This window comes from Cyprinodon variegatus, unplaced genomic scaffold, assembly GCF_000732505.1.
Source record: "Cyprinodon variegatus isolate N-32 unplaced genomic scaffold, C_variegatus-1.0 Scaffold427, whole genome shotgun sequence".
NCBI classification, from domain to species: Eukaryota; Metazoa; Chordata; class Actinopteri; order Cyprinodontiformes; family Cyprinodontidae; genus Cyprinodon; species Cyprinodon variegatus.
Genome location: NW_015150880.1, coordinates 120,201 through 145,838, shown reverse-complemented (window position 1 = coordinate 145,838; position 25,638 = coordinate 120,201). Strand labels below are relative to the sequence as shown.

Sequence of the window (25,638 nt, the reverse complement as noted above, 5' to 3'; positions counted from 1 at the left end):
CCACCATCATCTAATTATAGCCATCTGTAGTGCATTCTGAGTTGGCACATGTTACTCTGCCACCCCTCTGCTCCAACCAGAGCAGAACTTGCGAGCAGAGCAGAAGGGGTTTGTTTGGTTTCTTTGGGAATTGAGCCACAAATTCCAAATTAAACCCAGCAAAAGTACAAACTGGATCAATAGCAGCAGAGTGTATGGGGGTGATTTTGGTGCTTTTAGTCAATGCAATTAGGCAAAACCATAATAACAACAAAAACATCAATATCAATGACATTTTTTTTTTTCAAAGATGTTCAAATTGCTGTTTGTGTCTTTTTAGAGTATTGATTTGGTAGCTGTTTAAATGCGTGCATGTTTGTGTCTGTGATAAAATGAAAAAAAAAAAATAATTTTTTACCTTCCATCCTGCCTGGTAATTGTATAACCAAAAGCCGGATTGTTAATGAAGCTGACATTAACTCCAACCAGCGGGGTTCCATCGGAGGTGACTACCTGCCCGCGAATGACACAAGCATGGCTGTGGAGGAAAAAAAAAGAAACATGAGGACTATTAGACCAGATAAACAATAACAAATCAAAACACGATGTTTTTACCCTCTTATTCTTTGACATAATATCTTATCTGTGTTGCTCTCACAGTGAATCCTGACCACTACTGTAGGCAATTTGGCACGTCCTTTAAGTTCTCTGTCTCAATAATAAACCAATGTTTTAACTATGGAATAGCTTTTGATGGTTTATCTATTCAAATAAAGCCACGATTTAGTTTGATCCGATTGTCAAATGCAAAACAAATATGAAATGCTTAGGTTATCTACTAAAAGTGCAGTCAGTAGTATTAACTGCTTTTTCCTGCAACAATAATAGCTATTATGAAGATTATTGTTATCGTTGTTGGCAGAAACAGCTGAAGAAATTAGATTTTTCATGTTCTCAGTAACACACATAGCCGCTTTGTTCAAAGATAAATTTACATGTTGTAGGTAGATATAAATCATTGCCTTGAGAACAAGACTCAAATCCAAAAAGGATACATTATATATATATATATATATATATATATATATATATATATACACTGTATATATATATAGGATGGAAGTGTAAATACAACAAGGTTGTTTTAAGTGTTTTAAGTGGTTTACAACCAGTAATTAAAGAAGTTAACAAATGTGCCAACTGTCCTCAGTGATATGTCAAAAACAAATTAAAGCCTGGAGCCAAAACAAATATTGTAACCAGTATTCAGACTGGTGGATTTTATTTGAAGACAGTTTTCTATAAGACATGGTTTAAACCTCAATGACAAGTTTATATGCTTCAACCTCTTTTTATATTTGTGTGCAGTGATTTTATGACAGTTACAATATTATCCACTCAAGTGTGCATCAACGCAATTGGCGCTAATATTTATTGGAATTTTCCTAATTTAAAAGAAGAATAACAAAGATGATGTCTATATGGGCCCTAAATAGTAGGGGTTTGTTGTACCGACACATTAAATCCTATAAAAAAGGAATTATTTGAATGGTGGCAATTCAAATATTTAAGAAATTACTGCTTTTCGGTTTTTTCAATATTAAAGCCCCCATTCAAAGAGTATATTAGTTAAATTCCTGCTGAATCCAGTAGTGTTTTCTCACTAAGGTGGCTTGCTACACTTTCAAAAGTATATTTTTTAATTACCAGAATGGACTGAATAAATAAAGATAAAAGGTTTTACCTTTCCCAGGCTTTATTTAAAAGAAAGGCTTTATCTTTCTTAATACTGAATGCACAAGTTTAAAATAATAGGACTACAGATTGCTTGGCTGCTTATCAAGGCCTCGACAGATTCCCAGTCTAACAGGTCTCCAGAAGCTTTGTAAATTAGATCTGATCATCAGTCCCCACCAATCGATAGTGGGAAGTCATCCAAACTCACCTCCTAATCTGAAAAAAGTGATGAGATGAGACCTTGCTGTCAGACATCTCCCCCCTGTCAGCTTTTACCCCTGTGATTATCAAGGCCCAAGTCATAGCTGGTCGTGGTTTTTGTCATCGTTGGCAAAAAAAAACTAGTCCTCCAACAAATGCTGTACTGTCACTTCTTCATTAGACCGTGGCTATTTTTAATACGTTTGGGCCTTAAACACTGCCTTCCACTGGAAACAATTAACACCAGCATGTTAGTGGCTGCCCTCAACATGTCCTTACCAGAGGCAAGATCAGTCACCCACTGTATCCTGGTCCCTAGGAACCCAGTTTTATGTTAATTAGGCCAGATTTCCTTCAGAGGACCTTGGATGACCACTAGTCCGGTGTAAACATGCAGGAGGACGCTGCTATAAACGATTAGCCTCACACCTTAAGAACTTTCTGCACTCATTTACATACAATAACCAATAAATTATATCCAGCCAAAGCCTGGGAGTTTGATTATTCATTCAAGGTGTGAGTTTATTGTAGAGATTTGTTTAAAAAAGGCAGCCACCCATGTTTTCTTCAGATGAAGCTGTGAAATTTGGTGTCCTGCCTGGCTCTGTGAAGCGCATGGGAAAATGATGCCTTGATGTTGAGAGAAATGATTTAAATATCGACATCAAATGGAGGAAAAATTAAAGTGAACAGCAAAACTTTACTGGAGGCATTTCCCATCAAAATAAGATTACATTGCTTTCAGGACCCTTATAAAACAAAAAAAAGCAGCATCTATATATCTTCAACTTTCCTGCTTAGCATCACTGGGGGGAATATAATGTTCGGATTTTAGTGGCACAGTTGTTGTTGCTGGTAATCATCCATTTAAAACAGGAATAATATATATCTATATGTTAATCTTTTTAGTTTATAGGAAGTTATCTTTGTTCCCCTCAGCTCTGGAAAAAAAAGATGATAGGAAAGAGTTCTTTTTTTAGCCAATGGACACTAGGGTGGATTAGGACTGTAATCTGTCTCACCACACAGTAAGGAAAATGGTTAGGGGAGAAAAAGACATTATCAGAATCAATGATCAAAGTTAAAGAACTGCAGTAAAGAGTAAAGAATCAAAGAATCTCGATAACAGCAGTAATGATATATATAAGTTAAACTGTTTGCTTAGGTCCTTCTATTTGATTTACTGCATTTGTGAGAAAGTGCTATCACCGCCCCCGTTGTCATCAATAATGGACTCACTCTGCAGTCCAAAAGTGCTGCTTGTAGAACTTTTCACCAAATATCCACACAAACATGCAAACACAAGTCCAATTCTAAAAATGAATAAACATTCATCTAAATACAATTTCAAAAGGATTGTATTTATATGATTAATCAAAGTAAGAAAAAATGCATTTGTTTTAAGGCTTCTTTACCAGGGATGCCGATAAATGTATCAAACACTATTGTGTATCTTTGGCAACACTCTTTCTAAAGTATTTTAATAGTCCTTCGGCAGATTCTTTACAGGATACTTAAAGAGAATAAAATATCAGAAAAAAACACTGTTGGCATAAAACTGTGTTCAGTACATTTCTCACCCTAAAATCTGAGTTATTCTTAAGGACAAATATGGATGTACAGATGAATGGCTGCCATATTTAGACCATGGGTGAATATATTATTGAAAAATAAGAATATATCCCCCATGGTTATTTTTTTTATACTTGCCCTGACCTGGACAATACTTTAGTCAAAATAGTACAATTTCCAGACTGAAGAAAAACAGATTAAATTCAGTTTCCCTTAGGCAAATATAATAAATTTAGCACAAAGAAACACAAACAAAAGGTTATAGCGATGGTGGTTTTGTCACACCAAAAAGCAAAAAATAAAAAATAAAAAACACAAAAAAGATCAAATAAACAACATATTGTCATTAAATTCGGAGCTTAAAGCCTTTCTGTGAACACAATAGTGAGCGAATTACACAGTGTCTTTACAATTGTACTGCAGACAGAATAAAAACAGCGTGCCAGCGGTAAATACAGAGAACTTTAAAAGACTAAACCTAATAAACACCACCATTACCATGCAGGCAACAGAAATATCATTATCCGCACAAATGACTTGATTACAGGGTGAATCCTGATGCAAATGTTAGCATGTCACCGCCGATCTCTTTCTTTCCCTCTCTGTATGTTACACAGCATGCTCAGAGTGCAAATGGAAAACACTTTGCGCTAATTTCCTTTCTGGAAATAATGCTGCTAAAAGGGGTTCAGACAGACTACAAAGATTTTATTTCCTACATTAATAACTTAATGCTACAAAGAATAGCTTTAAATAAAATTAGAAAAGTGCCAGCTAGCAAATGGAGTGGATGACTTCAGCCCTGCTATTAGAAACCAGACATCAATCTCTGTCCAAACTGTTCCATAGACAAAGTCCCTGTTTACTATTCTGGTCAGCATTGGCTGCTGGGCCCCAGCAGGCTGTTGTATTATGTGTCATGGTGGGGAATCAAGACATTACATGCAGTGGCAGATGCTTATTCAGTGGCACCTCTGCAACTTTTTGCGGATGGAAACATCAGAAATAGCAGCACAACATGTCAGCTGGCACAAGGAAGTGGCTGCTGGATCAATAGGAAGATGATCACGTGAGCAGGGCAAGCGTATCACAAAGAAAAGATGCTGAGACTAGGCCTGTCTGAAAACCCCCCCTCCACCATCCCGTCATAACAGCTCAGATCTGTCAGTGGGTGGGGGAATGAATATCAAGCATGAATAATAGATTATCACCGATATTTTTAGGTGAGCATCTTGCAGCTCATCTCTGGATTCTTCATTTTACTTATTTATGGCAGCATCTTGTGTGAGAGACAAGAGTATTACTCAACCCACCATGGCTCTAACTCTGTCCTGCAAAATGCTGTATGCTTCTGGAGAGTCACAAAAATGTCAATGAGAGAAAAAGTCAGAACCCCTCTACTTAAGTATCCGCTGACATTGTTGCATAGCATAAAATTGTTTAATAATGTTTTTAAAATAATATACATTGGCTTGCTAAAGTTTTGTATCTTTCACTTTTTCACATTTTGTCAGGTTACAGCTGCAGTATAACCACACATTTGTCACGGGAAAGAGAACCTACAGGTTTCGCTATTTCGCATACATGTATATATTCTTGAACAAAGTCTCATGCAGCTTCAGCGTCCATTTCCCAGTAATTTAGTTAATACAAAAAAGTATCCCAAGCTTTAAACATCTTACATCCCTTTTACTTCCGTCATCTAAACACACAATACATTGCTGACCAACAAACACATAGCCGTCTGCCTAATATGAGAGACATGATGTTTGCCAGGGGGTTGGTGCCTATCACCAGTGTTATGCAAGAACGTTATATTATTAACGAACTAAAAGAAACAGTTTTGAATTAATGAAGGGGAACGAAAGCGACGTTCACTCTGAGAATAACTAGCGACTCACACAGCTCATGCATGCCTTCAATTGATAACGACAATTTTATTTGGATAACGTCAGGTTTTACGTCACTTATTACAGCAAATAGAATGACAGACCAGCATGTTTACTGCTAGTACTAGTCTGCGCAAATCAGACTCATCTTCTGGTATTACTGATGCCAGTTTTGCAGATGCTTGGCAGAGTTTTATGAACAAAGGGAGACTCGGACAGAAAAAAACCTAAAGGTTTTGTGCAAGCTGTGGCCACCAGGACTTAAAAAGTCCATATGTCAGCCATGTCCACTTCAAATTTAAAGTGACACATCGAGTTTAAGCATCCGAGCTATCTTTGGAAATATTTGCTACTGAATGAGGAACATATGACATCATTTTTGATCCAGATCCTTTCAGCAGATGTTTCCACCAGTATGTTTCTGAAGTCCTATGTAATTTGGCTAAATAAAGGCTTCACTGCACATACACTATACCTTGACTCCATTTTCCATTTCTATTTGTATATTATGATCACGCATTTAAAGAGTGAAATATGAGGTTCTATTGTGTAGGATTGTGGCCTAATTTACCACACGAACTTGAACTAGTTCATTTATAGGTTTGTGAACTTAGTTCAATTTTTGAAAAATTCAACTCTGAATGTGAGCTAGTTCATGTTTATCTGTGTGAACTGAACTTTGAGCTTGTTCTATTTAGTTACAAACGGGCACAACATTACCCATCATAATGTTTTTTGGGCACCTCAAAGATAAACAGGATAAATAAACACAAACTCATATCTAAGGGACCAGTTAACCTAACTGACATGTTTATTAATAAATGGCAGGAAGTCATAGATGGTGGACACATACAAACTTTAGATCATTTTTAAATACCTGCCATGTTTCATGTTCTCTCCTCTTCAGTTATTTACTACTTAGTGTTGATCGTTTACATAAAATCTATCTTCATGTAAGTTTGCAGTTCTATTGTGACATCAATACAATGCATTTCTTTCTACTGACCAGTTGAGTCAGCTTGATCATTGATACTTTAAAGTGACTTTGTTTAATTACAAAGATATAGTTTGAAAACCCATGGGGGTGCCAACTATTAAAAAGGAGAAATAATATCAATAACAAAAACGAAGTGTTTACAGTCTTCTCATTCTTTTCTGAGTGCATATTAACTTTGTCTTTTTATGCTGGATTAGTTTGATATACAAAGATGAGAGTGATACATAACAAAGTAGTATGCAAATGAGCAACCCTGTCATGCATCCGATAAAAAGATGAAAAGAAAAAGAGACAATGGAAAACATCGGAGCAATCTTATGGGATTCTGACTGCCATAATGCTTGATATAAAAGGTTCTCAAATTCCACGGCTGGGGTGTCACAAGCTCTGCCTGTGGGAGTGGAGCCTCAGATGGATTACAGTAGAAGTAATCAAAATACATGAATATGAGATGCCATTCTTGTTGAAGGAATGCTGGATCCTTTTTGCCACATTCCATGTTTGTCCATCATCATTTGTCCATCATCCTTGCAGAGATGCATGCCAAGAACCGCCAATTTTAGACCCAAGTGAATCCAGCTGCATCCCCTTAGCTTCAAACCATAATCTAAATGTATTTAAAAAGCACCTTGATAGCTTTCAAAAAAATGCAAGTATTGTTATTAAAATCTGCTATATGTGCAAACGTATATCTCATTGCACCAAAATGTGACGCTAGGTAAGAGTTTATCTGGGTCATATCATCGCAAACATGCAAATCTGTTCTTATTTGTATTAAGTTTTAACAATAATTCAGTCAAAAGGGGAGAAAAATATAAATTCCAACATTTTTGTCCATTTTAAATTTAAGCTGGAAAGCTTCAATTATCATGCACTAGGTTCAAGGATAACTATAGCAACTTCTTTGCAAGGCACCATATAAACATATTCTTGTGTGGTAAGTGGATCAAACAGACCTTTACTGATTTGATAGAAATGTAAAAAAGTATAAAAGACAAAAACCTGTGAATTCATTAAAAGAACCTTGTCACTCACTTGCCGTCGAAGGGGTTAGCTCCAGGGATGGTGTGTGTGCTGTCCCTGCCCACCAGAAAGCGCACTCGGTCGTAGAACGTCTGCAGGTTGCTCTGCGCAGAGGACATCTGCGTCTCCTGGATGATGTCCAGGGGGTCGGGGGAGCCCACGCATAAAGAGGTGGTGTGACAGGTAGCCTGAAGACAGCAGTCTGGATCCATGCAGTCCACCAGGCCATCTGAGAAGGTTAAACAGCTCACATCTTTACAAAAAAGAAAGTATCACCTGGCAAATCCTTCAGTGCTCACACAAATTGTGCTACAGAATTGTTACGTACAAAGATAAATCTATATGCTATTATTCAAGTTTTATCATATTTATCAGCTCAAAGAGCTGCTCACCACAGTTGGAAAAATATTAGTAATTAACAGCTGTGCATGATTTGATAAAACAAACAGCCTTAGACATAAAAGTATTAGATAATTTGTCTTGTTTTAAGGGTTCAAATCTTATTTTAAAAATCCAATTTTACGCTATAATCTAAGTTCCTGAAATCTTGTCAAGAGGAGACATTTTTGCAGCAATGTCAGATAATTTTATGGGTGTTGAGTACTTCTTTCTAATATTTTGTGTTTTTCTCTTCTTATTAAAAACTCCCTTTTTTATTAAAAATATACTGTTTCTTATCAGGGAAGACAAAATATATAAACAACACAAGCTGACAACATCTTATGGTTTAAAGGTTTCACCATGCTCAAGTCATTGTTGTTGTCAGTATAGAATTTTAAATAATCCTGAGGCTGCATGGACATTAGGGAACTGATTTAAAAAGTAAGAGAATTTCCATGACATGTCAAAACTGTCCTGTGGTTACTTCACGCTGAATAAGTGAGTAAGACCAGCAGAAGAGAACAGGAAGGCTAAAGTCAGTGGAGAAAAGTAGCTTTGTCATTTCTATTTTGATCTTTCATCCTCCTTCGTTGAATATGCAGGATTTGGAAATGTCTAGAGCCTTATGTGAATACATCAGTCAAAGTTAGGATTTCTCTTCACACAAAGGCCGCTGTTCTAGTAATGAAAGCTACGCTAAAAGAAGTAAGATGCTGAAGACAAGTATTTCATTTCTAAATATAAACTTAATCAAAAAAGTGTGTAGAGAGTAAAATACAAATTTTTGCAAACTGCATGACCGTTATATTTATAAGATGCATTTCTCTCTAAGCGCATCAGATGTCATTACTAGAAAAAAAAAAATCATGTAATGCTCTGTATTTCCCTGAAGTGGGTCATTGGTTTCCTCTAACCGTTGCTTTCAGGGGCATATCTGGACAGATGGGGTGATAAAAATAACTTGTCCTGTCAGGATTCAGTCAAATCCCAGGCAGCACAGCACCCTGCTTTTGCTGTTGAGGGCTGTGTGGTCCCTGCTAAGTGATGGGAAGACAAACATCCCCCTGTATAAATAAGAGAGGTTAGTGCATAGCTCAGGTTGAAGAATCGGGTCTGGAATAAAGAAACTCACAGCTCCCACTTGGAGTGGATTCTGGTGCCACATCCTTGGCTGTTCGTATGTATGAGAGTGATTCTGCCTCTGCTCAGGGTTATTTAGAGGGACGTCCCAAGAGGACAGTAAAAGCTCAAGGCTTCAGGGTGGAGAAACATCCAGGTGACATACCCTATTAATAAATCCAATCATGTCTACCCTACACTATGTGCATGTAGTGCATGTGGCTTGCATATGCAGGCTCACTCTGCACAGATACGTATGATAAATAAAGAAAATGACAACCCCCCTAACTGTTTTATTAATAATTTATGCCCATTTTATCTTTTTATGCTGGAAAAGATATTTAAAAGATTTTACCTGGAGCCAGACCACACTATTAAATCTCAAATACAGTAGCTTTGATATATATTCAACAGAAATGGTTCTGAATCGATATTTAGCTTCAGAAAGAAGATTTTTTTTCTTCTCAGCTTATAAGCATTGATTCAACTTGAACAAAGCAATTAATTGTCTTTATAAGTCAGAACGACAGCTCTGATTTCTAGATAATGCATCGTTTTTTTTTTAGCTCTGCAGGTTTGCCGTTTTAATATGTATTCGTTGCATTCCAACTCTTTTGTATTTTTTTTATCATCTGTGTGCAATATTCATGTTTGCTATTGTGTTTTGCTTCTTTTCTTCCAGTGAAAAATGATCTCACCCTTGGGATTCAAGGCTGTAAAATCTGCACAGCATCTCGAGACATTTTCACCTGCTTTTGGTTCAATAGAAATAAAATTAGAATGGCCTACATAAAGCTACAGAAATGCCTGAAAAGCTGAAAGCAGCTACTGCACATTTCAAAAACCCAAAGGGGGCCCATTTTTATTGTCTAATCCTGTCTGGTTCAAAGTCCTTGTTGGTGTCTGGTCAGTGTCAAAAGGTATTTGTGATTTTTACCTCCATCGTTGTCCTTGACATCACTGCAGGCGGTTTCCATAGAGGTGTCACAGCCCGTGCCCCTCCAGCCCAGCTGGCACACACAGTACCAGCCGTTGTTACCCAGAGTGCACCTGCCATTTCCGTTGCACAAACCCGGACAACCCTCTGTGAAAAATAGATGAAGACAAAGATGAGGGGTCACAACTGAGTCTCATACAAAGGAAAAATATTAAATAACGTATAATAGAAAAAACTTTAACAGATGATTTGTTGCTCCTACTTTAAGTGGCAACAGACATAATGTTATGTAAAGATTTTAAATGGATGAGAGCAGCTCTAATGACCCTCAGCGAAACCTGATTAATTTGATACACCTTTAGTAAAGCTTTCTAATATCCCTTTACAGTTAGTCAGATAATAGGGATCTTCTAAATCAATATTCACTCATTACTGCAGCTAGATTAGCCGGAATTGATGGTATTTTAGCTGTGTATTGGGAGCAGTGGATTTACTACTGGTATTTCAGAGCTCAATTTGAACGACTACTATTGTGGTGAATTTGGATGTGAAGATTTTTTCGGCTGCGTTTTGTAGAGGGATTTCCATCGCTGCAACTTGTTCATTCTTTTCACATTCCTGTCACAAAGGACAATGTTTTGTTTTAGGACCTTTATGTGACTGACCAATGAAACATACTGATTAATTGTGCAGTTGAAGAAAATTTTGATTGTAGTTAATTTTTTACTTTGTATGCCTACTTTTTGCTCCAGTTGAAGATTAAAGGCATTGAGAGCATTTTCCCAACCCTATATGCTCAAGCACCCTTCTTCTGTATGTTTTAGGTGTCTCTTTGAAGCAACGCATCTGACTTGTATGAATAAGTGCTTAATAGGTTTCTGTAGATCTTAATGGCATCATAATGATGAGGTCCGCAACCAGATATATTGGATGTGCCAGAAAAACGACACATCTACGGCCATGTTTCCATCCAAATGTGATGCAAATTTTGAGACTAAAAAGTCTTTATAAGGAAATACGAATTAGACATGTTTCAATCCATTGGAGCAGATTGACAAATCACTGCAAAGCATAATGTTGTTGTGTAACGCTTGGCTGTAGTAAACAGGAAGTAGAGTTAGCAAGCTAGTGTGGACCACAGATCGGCAATGAGCTGAGATTTTAAGGGTTGAGTTGTAATCTGATGTACTTATTATAAAACTTCAGGAAGTACGACAAACAGGTTTGATTCTAATGTTGCATTCAAGACAACAGTGACAGTGGAAACAGCTGATCAGTGGAAAGGTAAATATTTGCTGTCAGAACTTATTTGACAAATGTGTTTCCATCTCCATCTTTAGCACATTTAAAGCGTTTACAAAACAGTCAAAAACCAGTGTGTAAAAAAGTTGTTTTGCTAAATTTTGTATGCTTTGCTGTTTCCATCAAGCTCTTCTAATACGATACTGCAAAATGTGAAAAAAAGGTTGACGGAAGCACGTCTTAAAACGTGCAGGACAACTCTAAAGGTACAACTTCCGAAGAGTAAAACTCCACAAGAATTGGACATCTGCTGGCTGAAACCCTTGTCCAGTCTTCTTTGCAAAATAGCTGAATCTAAATCAGATTAGTTGATTTTCAATTGGATTTCTATGAGGGTTGCAGCTTGGTCATTTTAATGCATACAGTAAATGTGGTTTGCTCTAAGCTTTTTATACATAGGTCTGGTTGTGGTTAGAGACTTCTGTCTGGAAGGTGACCTCTGACCCAATCTGAAAGTATTTTGCTGCCTTTCAAAGGGTTTAATTCCAGATAATCCTGTATTAAGTTTCATCTATTGCTTAGTCTCCTCTTCACAATATTTGTTACTTTGTGCTGGTCTACCTAGTAAAACTGTAATAATTCTAGGAATATGTTTAAAAAAAAACAATGTATTTCTTTAAAATGGTATTTAATGTATAAACATTAAATTGCCCCTAAAAGTAAGAGCAATTTGTGTCATTTTATGAGAAGTTCAAAGCTAAATAAAATGGATTTTGTATAAACTGGAAAAGGTTGTGTTCGGTTGCTTTGAACAGAGGTTGCTTAGCTGTATTTCTGGGAGCTCAGCCCCAGGGGATCCGAGGCAGGCTGGAGCTGAGAGACAGGTGAAAGATTTCATTGTTTCCTTCTGGATAGGTCTTCACAAGGGCACAGATCAGAAGATTATGATGCCAATTTCTTCTGCCCTGTTTGACATTTATCTGATACATATTATGATATTTACCCCTCGCTAAGGCAAAGGGTAAAATCTAAAGATATCAAATGCACAGGTCTGTCATAGATTGCTGCGTTAGAGGGGTGCCTTGATAGAGAGAATGCTAAGCTGACCCATTTTATCAACTAAAGGAGACTGGTTCATCTGTCTCTGCTGTGCTGGTTGCTCTTTCATCATATATAAAAGAAACCAGACAGGGGAATGAAAAAGGAAGAAAACAGGTGAGGCAAGTGTATTTAAAAGGTGACATTTGCAAGGGAGAAAAGTCTGATTGATGGATGAATCAGGATTGCAATTATATTATAATATGCAATGCCACTGCAGTCCAAGTAATAGAAGTTATTATTTAGCACATATATTCCTTATAAATGAAATCAATATACCAACCAAACAGAAACCAATACCAGATTTACAGAATGGGTCAGCAGAGCTCTTAAAATATCCAAAACAATGCTTTGATAATAGTTTGTCCCAAGTCTACGACAATTATTGACATTGTATTGCTTTTTATGTTGAAATTTGTATAGGAGCCTTTAACCTTGAATGGTAGCCCTATATTATATGTGACTTTAATAGCAGTAACACAATTGTAATATGAAACATTTTTAAAAAAAAAAAGCTTTTTTGTACTTTCAATTGACATCCTCAGGGAGTCTCACGGTTAAAATACTTGTTTTCAGGGCCAAAAATAAATTGCCTTTATAGCAATTTCTACATCAAAATATTAATTTACACATTACTAAATATATACTTTGCAATTTAAAGAGTTGCATAAAAAAAAAAATCCCAGAGAAGTTAACTATTTTGTTTGGCTGATAATGAAACAGCTGGGTCTGGATGTTGTGAGTATGACTATTAGATAGATATTTTTAAATTCACCTTAGTTTTTAAATTTAAGTCAACTGAATCAGAAAGAAATAAAAAAGTAATATTTTTTTCCACCATATGTTGGTAAATTAAGGCTCTGCATTGGAGCAAGAGACACCCACACATTTAGGAGATATAGATGTAAGGCTAAATAGACTGAAGAAATGCCAGTATAAGGTGCCAATGAAATTTTTGATAATAAACCTTGTAATTATTTTATAATAAAATGCTGTTTTACAGAAACCACTCTACTAAATGCTGAAACATCACTTCTGATACTAACAAAGATAATTAATGGCCACTTCCAGGATGAAGGCCTGGAAGGCAAAATATTCTTTAACCTTTTCTATCCTCTTTTCTTAAAGTGAAATCACTTTTTTTTTGGGTCAGTGATATCCTGTAGAGCTGATATCACAAAACTTGCTAAAATCAGAAGGACACAGGCATGACAGGTTGGTATAGACATCAGTTAACACATTTTTATAAAAAAAAACAAAATGTGCAATTCAAGTAGAGCAGTTATGTTTAGCTGTATGGTAGGTATGGCCAGACCTCAAAGCAACATTTATGAAATTCTACACTATTATATATAATTGTTGTTTCATTTAGGGTTAATTCTATGAATTATTAATCTATGTCTTTTCCCGTCGAGTCAGGTCGGGGAAATAAGTGAAAATCAGGAGAAACTTTTAAGCTGATTAGGGGATGTGACTACTAGTGCCCAGCTACCAAAGTTCTGTTTTGGTCACAGTAACAAACAAAATAAATACAGATGCCACAAAAAAAACCACAACAACTTGCGCTTTTGAACTCTCTCCGTTGCTCTTTCAAAGATGAAACTGTGAACTCCGACCAAATGGAGGTGATAGGAGCAGCTACGTCCCCCTGCACTGCCATGTTTATTTTGGTACAGCTGTGAGCGTGGCAGCTGTAGCTTTTTTCACAGCTAGATGTCCTGCCTTAAACCTTAATACTATGTGTCTGGCCTACCTGTTTTGAGTTGAACTCAAATGATTTTTAACAGGAGAAGTACAAGATAGATTCCCGTGTGTTTGTGAACTCACAAATACAGCAGGAATTCAGCTTACAGGCAGGGTTGGGAACTGTTGTCATTTATGCAGTGTAATATTCTGCTCCTGCAATGAAAGCCTCATAATAGAAAAATATAATAGATTTAACACATTTTCACCAGGAGTGAAGTGTGGTTTTAAACATTGCTATTCTGTTTATTTCTTTAGAGAATACAATCTAAATTACTCATTAATGTTATAAGCAAAGTTAGGTTCTATAGTGAATTTAGCTAGATATTAGTAAAATAAAAAACAACTATAAATAATCTCTTCAAAATGGCTTGCCTCTTCTACACTTTTGGCATTGGTTGTCCTTGTATTGAGCAAATGGACAAAAATGACTCTGGTTAAGCCAGTGAAGCTGGACGATTAAGAAGCTCACAATGTTTGTTATAAGGATAAATAAAGCTCCACTCTCTTTTGGCTTGGTTTCAACTTAACTGGCAGAATATTTCAGAGCAAAGCCCCTGCAGAGCCCTGCCTGAGCCTGTCTGAAACAGCTCCAGACATGAGGATGCAAACGTTCGAAGAGCCCCTCTGGCAGCCGCTCTTATGCCAGGTGGTCTATAACCAAGGACGCAGGGAGGCTAAGAGAGGGGTGCTGGTGGAACACAGTAAGGGGTGAAGCAAAGCTTCTCTCCTTTTTTAGCCCAGAACCATAAACTCTTTTAATTAAGGAGGATGCAGCCTCAGCACCTATCAGGCTCTTCACAGAGCTGTAGACTCATCTATAATGCAAGGCACAAGTTATGAATCCCCTTTCCCAACATCCCCCAAGTGAGAAGGCAAAATTCACAAACCAAATATCAGATGTAAAGAAAGCAGCTCAGCTTAAGTTGGGTGTGAAGGTGCTAAGAGGAGATTTCTATGGAACACTATGTTGAAAATACGATGAGAAGATTGGCACAGGTGCATCTCAATAAGGTAAAATATTATCAGGAGCTATAAAAATTAAAGTGTTAAGTTAATTTCATTACATACAAAGTGATATACTTAAAGTGTATTTTTCTGTAAGTGTTGATGATAGTGGCTTAAATCGGTCAGAATGTGGCTCTGCTGACAGGCTTTGCGATGGGCAGCGACTCGATAAATAGAGTGAACCAACATCAACAGATGACATGACTATCTAAATCCCTTACAGTCTATTCAAGCAACTATGACTATTTGTCCCTGCACTCTTGCTATAATCCCTTGGAGCTTGGTTTTTAAATTTAAAGGTATAGTGGAGGATCTTTGCGGATTTTTGAAAAGAACCACCGACTTTAAAAAAACAACATGCACAAAGATCCTGCTGGCACTATAAAAAATAGAATGAAGTTTGTAAATCTTTCCCAAACTCTTAACCATGTTGCTTATGCAGATTTTTCCACCACACTTTTTCCTTGATTTCTCATGTCTGGTCTGAGTTCAGTCTCTACCTCAAGTGGAGGATTCCTAACGCTTGTTCACTACTGATAAATGGAGTGGAAGGTAGATAAACAGATTAGGGTGTTGTCTTTGCTAATTCTCAGCGGCACTCTTAATATATTGGACCATTTACATTTCCCACCTACATCTCTGGTTGTGAGACCTGAATCTTGACCAAAAGAACAAGCAGCAGACATAAGCAGCTTAGATAAGCTTCATCTATAGATTGGCTGGTCTTAGCCTTTAAGACAGGGGGAGTAGATTCCAAATCCGTAGGAGCTTGAAGCAGAGCTGCTGCTCCTTCACACCTTCTCCAGGAAAGAGCTGAGGAGTGTAGCTGGGAGGGGGAAGTTTGGGCTTCCCTCCTGGTCAACTTCTTAACACGAGGAATAAAATCCAATTCCAATTGAGGTATTGTCAATTTCCAGCTTAACTTAACTTCATATTAACATTAATAATTGGAAATTAACAGTCTAAAGACATTTATCTATATTTAACATTGTATATGTTAACAATAACCTTTTGTAGCATCTTGAGGATGTCAGTGACTAACTGCAGAAAAACAGGAAAGTCAGCAGTTTTCTCCATGTTTAGGCTTTAATATAACCAATAACAACAAAATATCCTATATCAGAATAATTTTCTTTATTCATCTCATGTAATATCCTAATCTTTTAATTAACATGATTTTAATTACTAATAAGCCATTATCATCACACTAGAATGAAACACTGAAAATATTTGACTCTGTGCAATGAATCCATTTAAATTCCACATTTTCAAATAAATTACTGAAATAATAATAATATTCTGATTTATTGAAATGCATCTGTTGAATGAGGAGCATAGTGTTTTAGATGGAAAGTGTTTAAGATGTGTGTGTGTGTGTTTGTGTGCATAGCTTGTTAATGCTGACCAGAGGATGAGTGGAGGGCAGAATAGATTGAAGGAAGAATGCCATACCTTTCACTACCTTATCCAGATAGTGAGCTTGAGAGATAAAAGACAGGACATATAAGGAGGGTTGGAACAGTGGCACTTCCACGACAAGACAGCAGGGCACTGTGTTAGTTTACTTTACAATAAACGATAAAAAGAATTTAAATTAAATAAAACACAGCCACAAAGGATTTAAAGCATGCATTACAAGCAACACATCAGGCACCGTCCTGCACAGAAGAGAGATGGACACAGAGGGAAGACGAGGGGACGCATAGGAAGAGCAAGCAAGCAGTCTCAAAAAGGAATATTTTGAATTTTCTTGTGTTAAATAGAGGAAACATTTCAATGACTCAGGGCTGCATTTCAGAAGCTCAGGCACTTATGTGCAAATTGAAGTTTTTAAATCTCTTTGGCACTAACATTGAGGGAAAGAAAAGCTGCTTTACTCATCATTTCTAAAAAAAAAAAAAATAAAATAAAAAATTGCAGTCTCTCTCTTAACAGGAATGAGTCCAGATCAGACCTGTAGGGGGCCTGGGGCCAACACACAGGGGCCTCTATGGTGAAAATAGATTTAAATTAAGATCTTTGGCATCCTAATGTACGACACAGAGGAATATTCTTGTTGAATCTGGATCTCAATATGGCCTTTATAAAAGAGCCATCAATAATGTAAGGCCAGCATATAAAACATTTACAAACTGAGTGGAGGCTCTTTTCTCAGGCAGCAATGCCTCAAGACCAATGAGAATACTGTAAGAAAAATCAGCTTTGTCTGTTATAAAGGTTTATTTCTGGTTTCTTTTTGACTCAAACAACTAGGGAGTTATTAAAAGGGCTAGAAAATGGATCACTGCTGTTTATTAAGGTTTTTGTATCATATATGTGTAAAGAGTGCAACCAGGATGTCCAGAAGGAAATGTCTTGTGCCTTTATTTTATCATGATCCATAAATTGTTGTGTATTTTATTCCACCGTGCATTAGTATATATATTTCTTTGATCCTACATGTATTACTTTTCTATATGCTATATACTCAAATACAGGAAACAGGAGCAAGAGGTGACTGGATTTGCATATAATAGCACAGAACACCAGCAGGCATCAAGCAACACATCCTATCGATTACTTCTGATGTATTGATGAGGTTTGACAGAACTGAAGTTAGAATATATCATTATACTGAACTAAAAAAAAAGAAACTGTTAAACACTAGATTAGCAATCATATGAAATAGAGTGTGAACCACAATTTCTGACACTTCTGAAATAGATGAGTAAAAAATATAAACAGACGAAGAAATCTCTGAGCATCTCACAGTCAAACACAGAATCTTTTTTTCAAATTAGTTAATGAATGGCACCTAGACAACAATGTGTCACAGTGACAAAAAATAACTTTTTGATGTGGATGCTGTTTATTCAAAATGGGACAATGCATAATAATTAGTGTGAAAATAAACCTGAATGCAAATATGCCACATTTAGCTGTTAAGGCTTATTTTCATTTGGAGTCCCATCTTTTTTTGTTGCAGAGTAAGTATTCTAAAACTAAGTCAGAGGAAGCACAGACATGTAAGAACTAAGGTGTTTAAAATGGGGCTGTTTTTTACTTTATCTTGAAATCTGTCTACTTTTTATTCAGGCTGGGAATAAAGCAAGAATTTTATCAGCTAACAAGAAGGCTGCACTAAGTATAGCAAAGTTTCACTGATTTATCTTTCTGAACTCCAGCCTGTTACGGGCTGCACTGTATAAAGAAATGTTGGGGACCTTTAAGTAGTCTTAAAGCTCGGGTACTGATCTGCATTCTCTGTAAAAGCAAATGAAGTCTGCTGTTACGTGCTAAAGGTTATAACAGCAATAATTGCTAAAATAAAATGCTACAGTTTTGAACAGGACTCTAATAACCTTTATAAAGTTGTTTCAAAATAATAAAGCAATGTTTACATATGCTTTTAATATAAATATTTAATCCTAATCATAGGACTGCTAATAAAATGTCTTCTACTATTTTAAAAGTTTAAAAAGAATATTTTTAGATGCCTCTCTCCTTTTTATTTAAATTGATCAATCTTACTATTAATTACTTTGTTGTTGCAAAAATCCAACAAGATCATGTGACATGTTTGATAGTATTTTATAAATTTTTACCAGCAATACCAAAAAGGTGTTTATGACACATTATCTTAAAGCCAATTTTTTTTTTTTTTTTTTTACCTAATCACCCTTAACAGACTTAAAAAATATTTTTAATATACAAATACCAACTGGTAACTTACAAATACATAGTATCCTTCAAGGATGTGGTGACACATAAAATATATAACTGATATAAAAGCCTTCAGCTCAGCTGCAGATTACTAATAAGGGTTCTGATTTAAAAACAATATAATGTCAATATTCTGTTTCCCCCAAAGGAATGCTAAAATATATAGTAGTATATAATGGTATTGTCTCATACCCTAAGCTGGATGTATTGTTAAACTCCTAATATCCTTAGAAACAATATTACCAAATTAGAATAGCTGGGTTTTTTATTACTACTAATTTACCTAAAGTCTAAAATATATAACCAATCTGTTGTCCTATGAAAATTAAGGCACTAAGGCGTTTTTTTTTTTTAAACATCTTTTGACTTCCGGTCGATATCTAAAAAGCTTTTGCCGTTTTTTTGTGACAGAGGGCATTTGTGTTAGTATTAGCACAAAGCTAAAGGTGGTGGTTGACCTGCTCACAATGACTCACACGGCAGCGTTTGAAAATAATTGTAAACGGAAAGGGGGCAAAGAAAGAGATGAGGATAAGGATGAGTAAAATGAAAAGACACCTTAGCACATTCCCACATTAAAATGCATGAAGGCAAGACTCAGATCCTTGAGTAAACCTGTTCATGCTTTACTGAGTTGCACAAATTCAATTAAGCATGCTTTCCTCCTCTTTCTCCCAACTGGATGCTTCCTCTCAGACCCAGCGCTTACACACACAGGCAGTGATAGCCTGCACGCCTTTGTTGACCACCCCCCAATCTTAAATGGATCCTGACCAAATACGGACGTATACATAGAGACAGTCCCCCCACCCAAACCAGAGGTAACTCTCTTCCTACCAATGGTGCAGTGTTCTCCATTCCAACCAGGGCTGCATTCGCATTTGCCATCCTTGCATGTGCCATGCTCGTTGCAGCGAGGGTGACACGCCCTCTGGTCACACCCGGCGCCCATCCAGCCGTCGTCACAGCGACAGGTGCCTGAAACACAAACGCCGTGGCCTCCACAGTCGGCTGCACAAATCTCTGTGGGAGACAGGGACATAGAAGAAGACAAAAAGACCGACAGAGAGAAAGGAGGAAGGGGGTAGGAAATGGGAAGAAGACAGGGTGGTGATAGGACAAGGCAGGGGTGGAAAAAAAAGACAAATCCAGAAGTTATTGTGAGAGAAAGGCGGCTACGCTCCACTACCTTGTCTGATGGCAGCTGAAAAGAAATTCCTGCACCTCATAGGGACAATCCTTTTTTGACAATACAAATCTAATAAGTCCATTACCAAGAGGAGACGAGATTTGTGTGGCCTTAGTAGACTTATTCTCCCTCACCCCTTCTATTCTTTACAGATTCTCCTTTTTTTGTAGCACAAAAGGGATAAAGACGAAAAATTACACAGATGGAATTTTGAAAAACTGTTTCAAATTTAGGACTCCATTACCAGCACCAGTCGGATTAAACTCCAAACATTATTCACTCTGTAATACGTGCAGAGGCAAAGGCATTGCCACATGCAGGTTATGGTTCCGAGATAGGAGGTAAAAAAAAAAAAACTGTGGGAGAATAAAATCCTGAGTCCCTAAACCTTTTATAAATTTTTTTTTTTTCTTATTTATTCTGGCATTAATTTGTGCCTTTTAAATCAAAAATAGTTATTTCTGTAATGTAAATGATATTAATTCACATTATATATTGTGAGGGATTGCCTTCGAGTCAATGAGTCGATGCAATCAACTGGTGTCCTTAGATAGAAAATTTTAAGTCACTTTGACTGTATGATCTGCTGGAACTGTCTCTGTAATGTGCCTTAAGATGAGATGTGAATTGGCGATATAAAAATAAACTGAATAAAATTGAATCAGTAATTTACTATTTAATATCTGTTGTGTTTCATTGATTGTTGGTGTTAAACTTTATTTTTTCTGCTTTGGATTGGGTGATAACCTTCTTCTCTTTTATAGTAAATCTGTAACTCGTATTTAATTTAGTTGCTATCTTCTGAAACTTCAGAGCTTGGATAAATAACCGCTTTACCAAGAAAAAAAATGCATAGCTTGCATTAGCTTTGCCCTCCACAGCTGTATCCATCATTAGATTTAAGGTGTGGCACAAACACAACAGTGGACCTATTGCAGAGCAAATGCAACCAAATCTATCAAACTTCAGTTTTGCACATTAACAAGGGCGGCAAAGTCATTTTTATATCAACTTACTTCTCCATTATTAGATCTTTAAAATGGCTTTTAGCAGCTGTATGAATAAAATATATAATTTCATGATTTTTCAGGTGCATGGAGCACAGTGTTCTGTTATAAGATTATCTGATCTATTCCAGGTCAGAAACCAAAGATGAACTACTTAATCAAAAATCAATCTTTTCAAGTTAAAAACCATGACAAATATGAACCTCAAAAATCAATACCTTTTGTCACCAGATTCAGCCCACCGCCCTCAATACATACACTATATTTAAGAATGTCCAGCTGATGTGGATGAGTTTAATTGATCTTGTTATGTCCTCGATCTAAATACCTTTTAGTATACCACTTAAAAAAAAAAAAACATTCATTTTCTTAAATTCTTGTTTGAGATTACCTTACCCTGCTGTGTTTTTATTGTCACTTTACAACTGTGAGTTAAATAAAAGCAAAATACACCAAAAGATTGTGCCTTTTGATGTATGATTTTAAAAAAATGCTTTTTTAATTCTTTTAAAGTGCTTTTTCAGCAGAGGAGGAAGTACATTTACGCAATGAAGAAAAAAGAGACAGAGAGCCACAGTCAAGCCTGGTCTCACTATTGTGTGGCAGCTGAAAGACCTCCCTGACAGGGTGTGATAGAGCCTGGGACATTAAACCTCATCTCATGAACTCACAGGAGAGCATGACAAGCATAAAACACAACGAAATTAAACACTGACAGATTACTTTTGAATCTCATTGAAATGTTAACCGCTTTATTAACTATCCTGTGGTGAAAAAAAAAATGAAAAGGGCTTAGTAGTATGGGCAACAATGAACAATATTACTACAGGCTTATTAGCCAAACCAATTCATGTATGACCACAGGGGACCAAACTGGGGGTAAAATCTTTTAATAAGTCAATTATAGCTTTTGCAGTGTCTATTTTGCCATTGTTACACATTGAAACTGAGTGGTGTTTTCAGCCTAAAACAATAAAAAAAAGGCATAACAGCATTAAAAGGGTTTAAAAAAAAGAAAAATCTCACTCTACTCTGCTAATTATGGACTAGCACCTAAAAACACAACAAATCCTTATTTTAAATCTGACTTCTATCCATAATGTCTGAATACCTGCCTCCAAAGAGGTTTAAGTACAGCTATCATTACTGCATGAGTCAGCGGAGCTTGTGGGAATGATTCACTTATAACATTTATAGTAATTTGAAAATATTTTCAAACCCCCCTGGACTTTTCAATTTTTTTCTCAACTTAAATATGAGATGCACCATGTTTTATGCTGTCATTTCAGATGATTTATCAGCATTAAGCAGTATAGAAAGATGAGTGAAATTTAAAATATACCATATTTTCCAGACTATAAGCTACTACTTTTTTTTTCTCCATACTTTGAACCGTGCAGCTTATACAATGGTGTGATTTTCCTGTGGATTTTTACTAACTGCATCGTCATTTCATGCATTATTTTTTCCAAAGGACGATAAAGAGGTTTTTGGAAAAAGTGAAACTGACTGTTTTTTTTTTTTTTCTTGCTTTTCCTAGTCATCACTAGAACATCCACTCATCATTTGGTCACCCAGGAACTCTTCTATGAATGCAATCTACTCTTTTTTTGTTGTTTTTACAGAACTCAACTAAAGTAAATCCTGTCATGTTGTGCTGTCCTTTAAGTCATTTTTATGAACAAACTCATTCAAATCGCTTAATCGACTGATCCTTTTTAGTTCACCTGCATTCAATAAGCATGCTGGTCTTATGGTGACCACTGATATGGAACCTCTGAGTTTGATTAGCCGGAGCAGTCAGAATGACGTAGTTGTTTTAACGATGCCCTTGTTTTTTCCCCAAATAAGCTGGATATGGTTAAAAAGTTCAGTAACTGGCTGCTCTAAAAGCTTTATTTTTTTTTTAAAGATGTTTTTGCATCAATTTGTAGTTTTCTATTTGGCTCAAACCTGTTTCTGACCTGATTCTTTTAGTCCAGCTCTGGTCCGGCCTTTGAAATTGGGCTCTACCTGCTCCTTTTCAGACTAATAGCTATTACAAGCTTATGGCGAATGTCAAGTAGGTCAATGCCCGCAGGGCCGAATTCGACCCAACGCCACAATTTGCCCAGCCCTCAAGAGCCAAAACAAGGATATAATGTCATAAAATAGAGTCATATGTTCTTCTAAAATGGTTACAACTGGGAGAAAATGGTAGTGACGTTATACTATCCGAGCAGTGTGCCCTTTGTAAGAAAATCATTAAATAAAAAAGTATTTTTAAAGACATAAAAAGTGACCCAACACAAAAATGAGTCTGACACAGTTAAAAGTTCTATGAAAAGCACATTCATACCAAAAACTATTCTTATTGCCTTTCTTACATATAAAGTAGGAAAAAGCGAAATTCTAATGATTCATTGCTTTTTTTTTTTTTTTTCAGAATCTTTGATTGTTGATTTCTATCAACTGATTGTAGGAATTACTGTTTCCGTCAGGAGTCTGCAGTGCTTTAGATAAATTCTCCTGAATGAGTAGCTCATGGAGTAATTTGCTTATGCTGGCCCCTTGAAGTATGGAAATCTTAGGAAGACACCACTATTACAGTTGTTATTCTTATAGGAATAATGGCTCTTACTTTTAAATGAATAGGGATGCAAATACCATCCCAAATAAACTCTCACTGTCCTTAGCCAGAACAGCAGAACATCACAAGCAACTGAGTTCATGTTAAGGTTGTTTTATGAGAGCTGAATGCTAGTTAAAATGGCTTACAAGCATTAAAAATAAATAAATAAATAACTAAACTAAAAACCCAGGTATGTTTCTATAGTTAGTGAAAAAAAGACAATGGAGATACAGTTTCCCCTTAAAAGAAATATATCAAAAGGAAATGAATCAATTTCAAGTATAGTAAAAGCTTCCATTTTTTTCTTCATGGTGCAAGGTTATATGCTTCTTTCACTAGAACCACACAGCATAGCTTAATGCTGAAATAGAGCAGGGAAAACTCTACAATGAACAGAATAAAGGATGATAAAAAGCCAACTCATCATCATTTACAGAGCCTTTTCTCGGCAAGACACACCCAGACTAACTGCCCATTTCCCCCCAAATCCTTAGGATTATCTAATAGGTCATCATGTCTGCTTGGAATACAAAAGGGATTCGTGGATCAGAGAAGCTGCTGCTGCACTAAAGCTTTAATTTCAGAATGCATTGTGTGAATACAAATTTAAAAAAGACTGCAGCTGTTAGACTGGAGATGATTATCAACATATCAGAAACCTGCTGAACTGAACATATCTGAAGTGAAAATCTACATGGCAATAATAACAGATTCAATGTGAAAAATTGCAAGTGTTTATTTCTCAATTCACTGTGTTCTGCTTATCTCAGATTATTATAGATGTAACAAGTCTAGCAGCAATATCCAGACATCCTTCTCCCAAGCAGCATTTACTAGCTCACTTTTGAGGATCCAAAATAGGTGATAAGCAGTTATAGTCTATCCAAGGGGCCCTTTGATTCACCCCGAGATCCTCTCCCAGTGGGATATGTATCTGGAACCTCAGAAGGAGGTGGACACTTTGGACATAGATTAACTCCCCAACATGAAAGAGCTTTATCCTCATCTCCATACAACCCTACTCACCCTATGGATAGAGCTCATTTAATCTTGCATCTTGTGTATCTTTCTTGTCTTCTGTTTTCTTTCAGTTGGTCATGTATACTACAAGTTTTGGAACGTTTCCCCTATAGCCCGACTGGCACATGTTGAACAAGAATATTGACATGGTTCTGTAGGCTTTATGCTTTTCCCAAGTCTATTTATGGTTAAATATAAAGAAAGTGAATGAATTAATTTATCTGAATACAGCATTAGTTTAAAAATATATATACTAATAAGGTTAAACACACCATCCCTTTACAAATTCTTCATTAGATACCAGCTGTTGAATAAACATCGATTTTCTCTACAACTTTATCATAAGAACCTGGTTAATGTAAGTGTTTGTCTCCTTCAAGCAAAAGTATACATTTTAATCAAAGGTTCTTAATGACAAAATTCTGGTTCTACAAAGGTGTAACCAAGCCATCCAAACAATATCTCATCTTTTAAGAAACTAAACCTTTATATTTTACCATGAAAACCACAAATAGGACCTGTGACAAATGAAAGGTCTGCTAGGAAGAAGTGTATCTATCAGTGCAAAAACTGCTCTTGCTTTGGATAAACAAGTACTGGGTAGCAATTACACACTTTTGCCTCATTCCTTATTTTGGCTGATAAACTCCTCAAAATACCATAGGGGACACAACTTTAGCCTTATCTAGTCCTGAAGAAAAGAAATCAAACATTACTTGAAACCAAATTCCCATGACCCTCATCGGGAATTCCACCAGGATGATGGTGTTATCAAGCATGTCTTGTATCTGCCACAATTAAATTAATATAAATTCAAGTATACTCTATTAATACATTGTTGTTGTTACTCATATTATAAGCGTTTATTTAATGAATCCTTGCAGGTGTTGATGACTATAAACAGAAAGAATGTTCTACGGTATGGGTCTTTGTCAGGATTTAATTAATTCAACTTGCAACTTGCTTCTTTCTGAAAGATCTCACATTAGCAATAATTATCAGTAGAAGAGAAGGCTTGAATTCCCTCTTTCCTTTCCTTGAATTCCCTCTTTCCTTTCCTTGCTCATGCTCTGCTGAAAGGTATAGACAGAAATGGGCGATGTTTTGTTAGTTGGAACGTACTTTTTAATTTCCTTTGTTAAAATTTGCAACCTCGCCCCTGTGACATTAAGAGGTGTGTTTA

General features: G+C 36.3%; 1 protein-coding gene across 11 annotated transcripts in view; it reads right to left on the bottom strand.

Annotated features, from left to right (window-relative positions):
* Positions 1–25,638, bottom strand: part of tenm4 (teneurin transmembrane protein 4) — a 183,830-nt gene that overhangs the window by 63,509 nt on the left and 94,683 nt on the right. For 6 of the 11 annotated variants that reach the window (XM_015388539.1, XM_015388540.1, XM_015388544.1 and 3 more), the window contains 5 exons: positions 19,466–19,651; positions 16,379–16,405; positions 9,836–9,982; positions 7,411–7,627; positions 398–517 (listed from right to left, as the gene is read on the bottom strand). In XM_015388539.1, coding sequence (XP_015244025.1) covers positions 398–517; positions 7,411–7,627; positions 9,836–9,982; positions 16,379–16,405; positions 19,466–19,651 — 697 coding nt within the window. The remainder of the gene's footprint in view (positions 1–397; positions 518–7,410; positions 7,628–9,835; positions 9,983–16,378; positions 16,406–19,465; positions 19,652–25,638) is intronic. The other 5 variants (XM_015388541.1, XM_015388542.1, XM_015388546.1 and 2 more) reach the window with 1 other exon arrangement.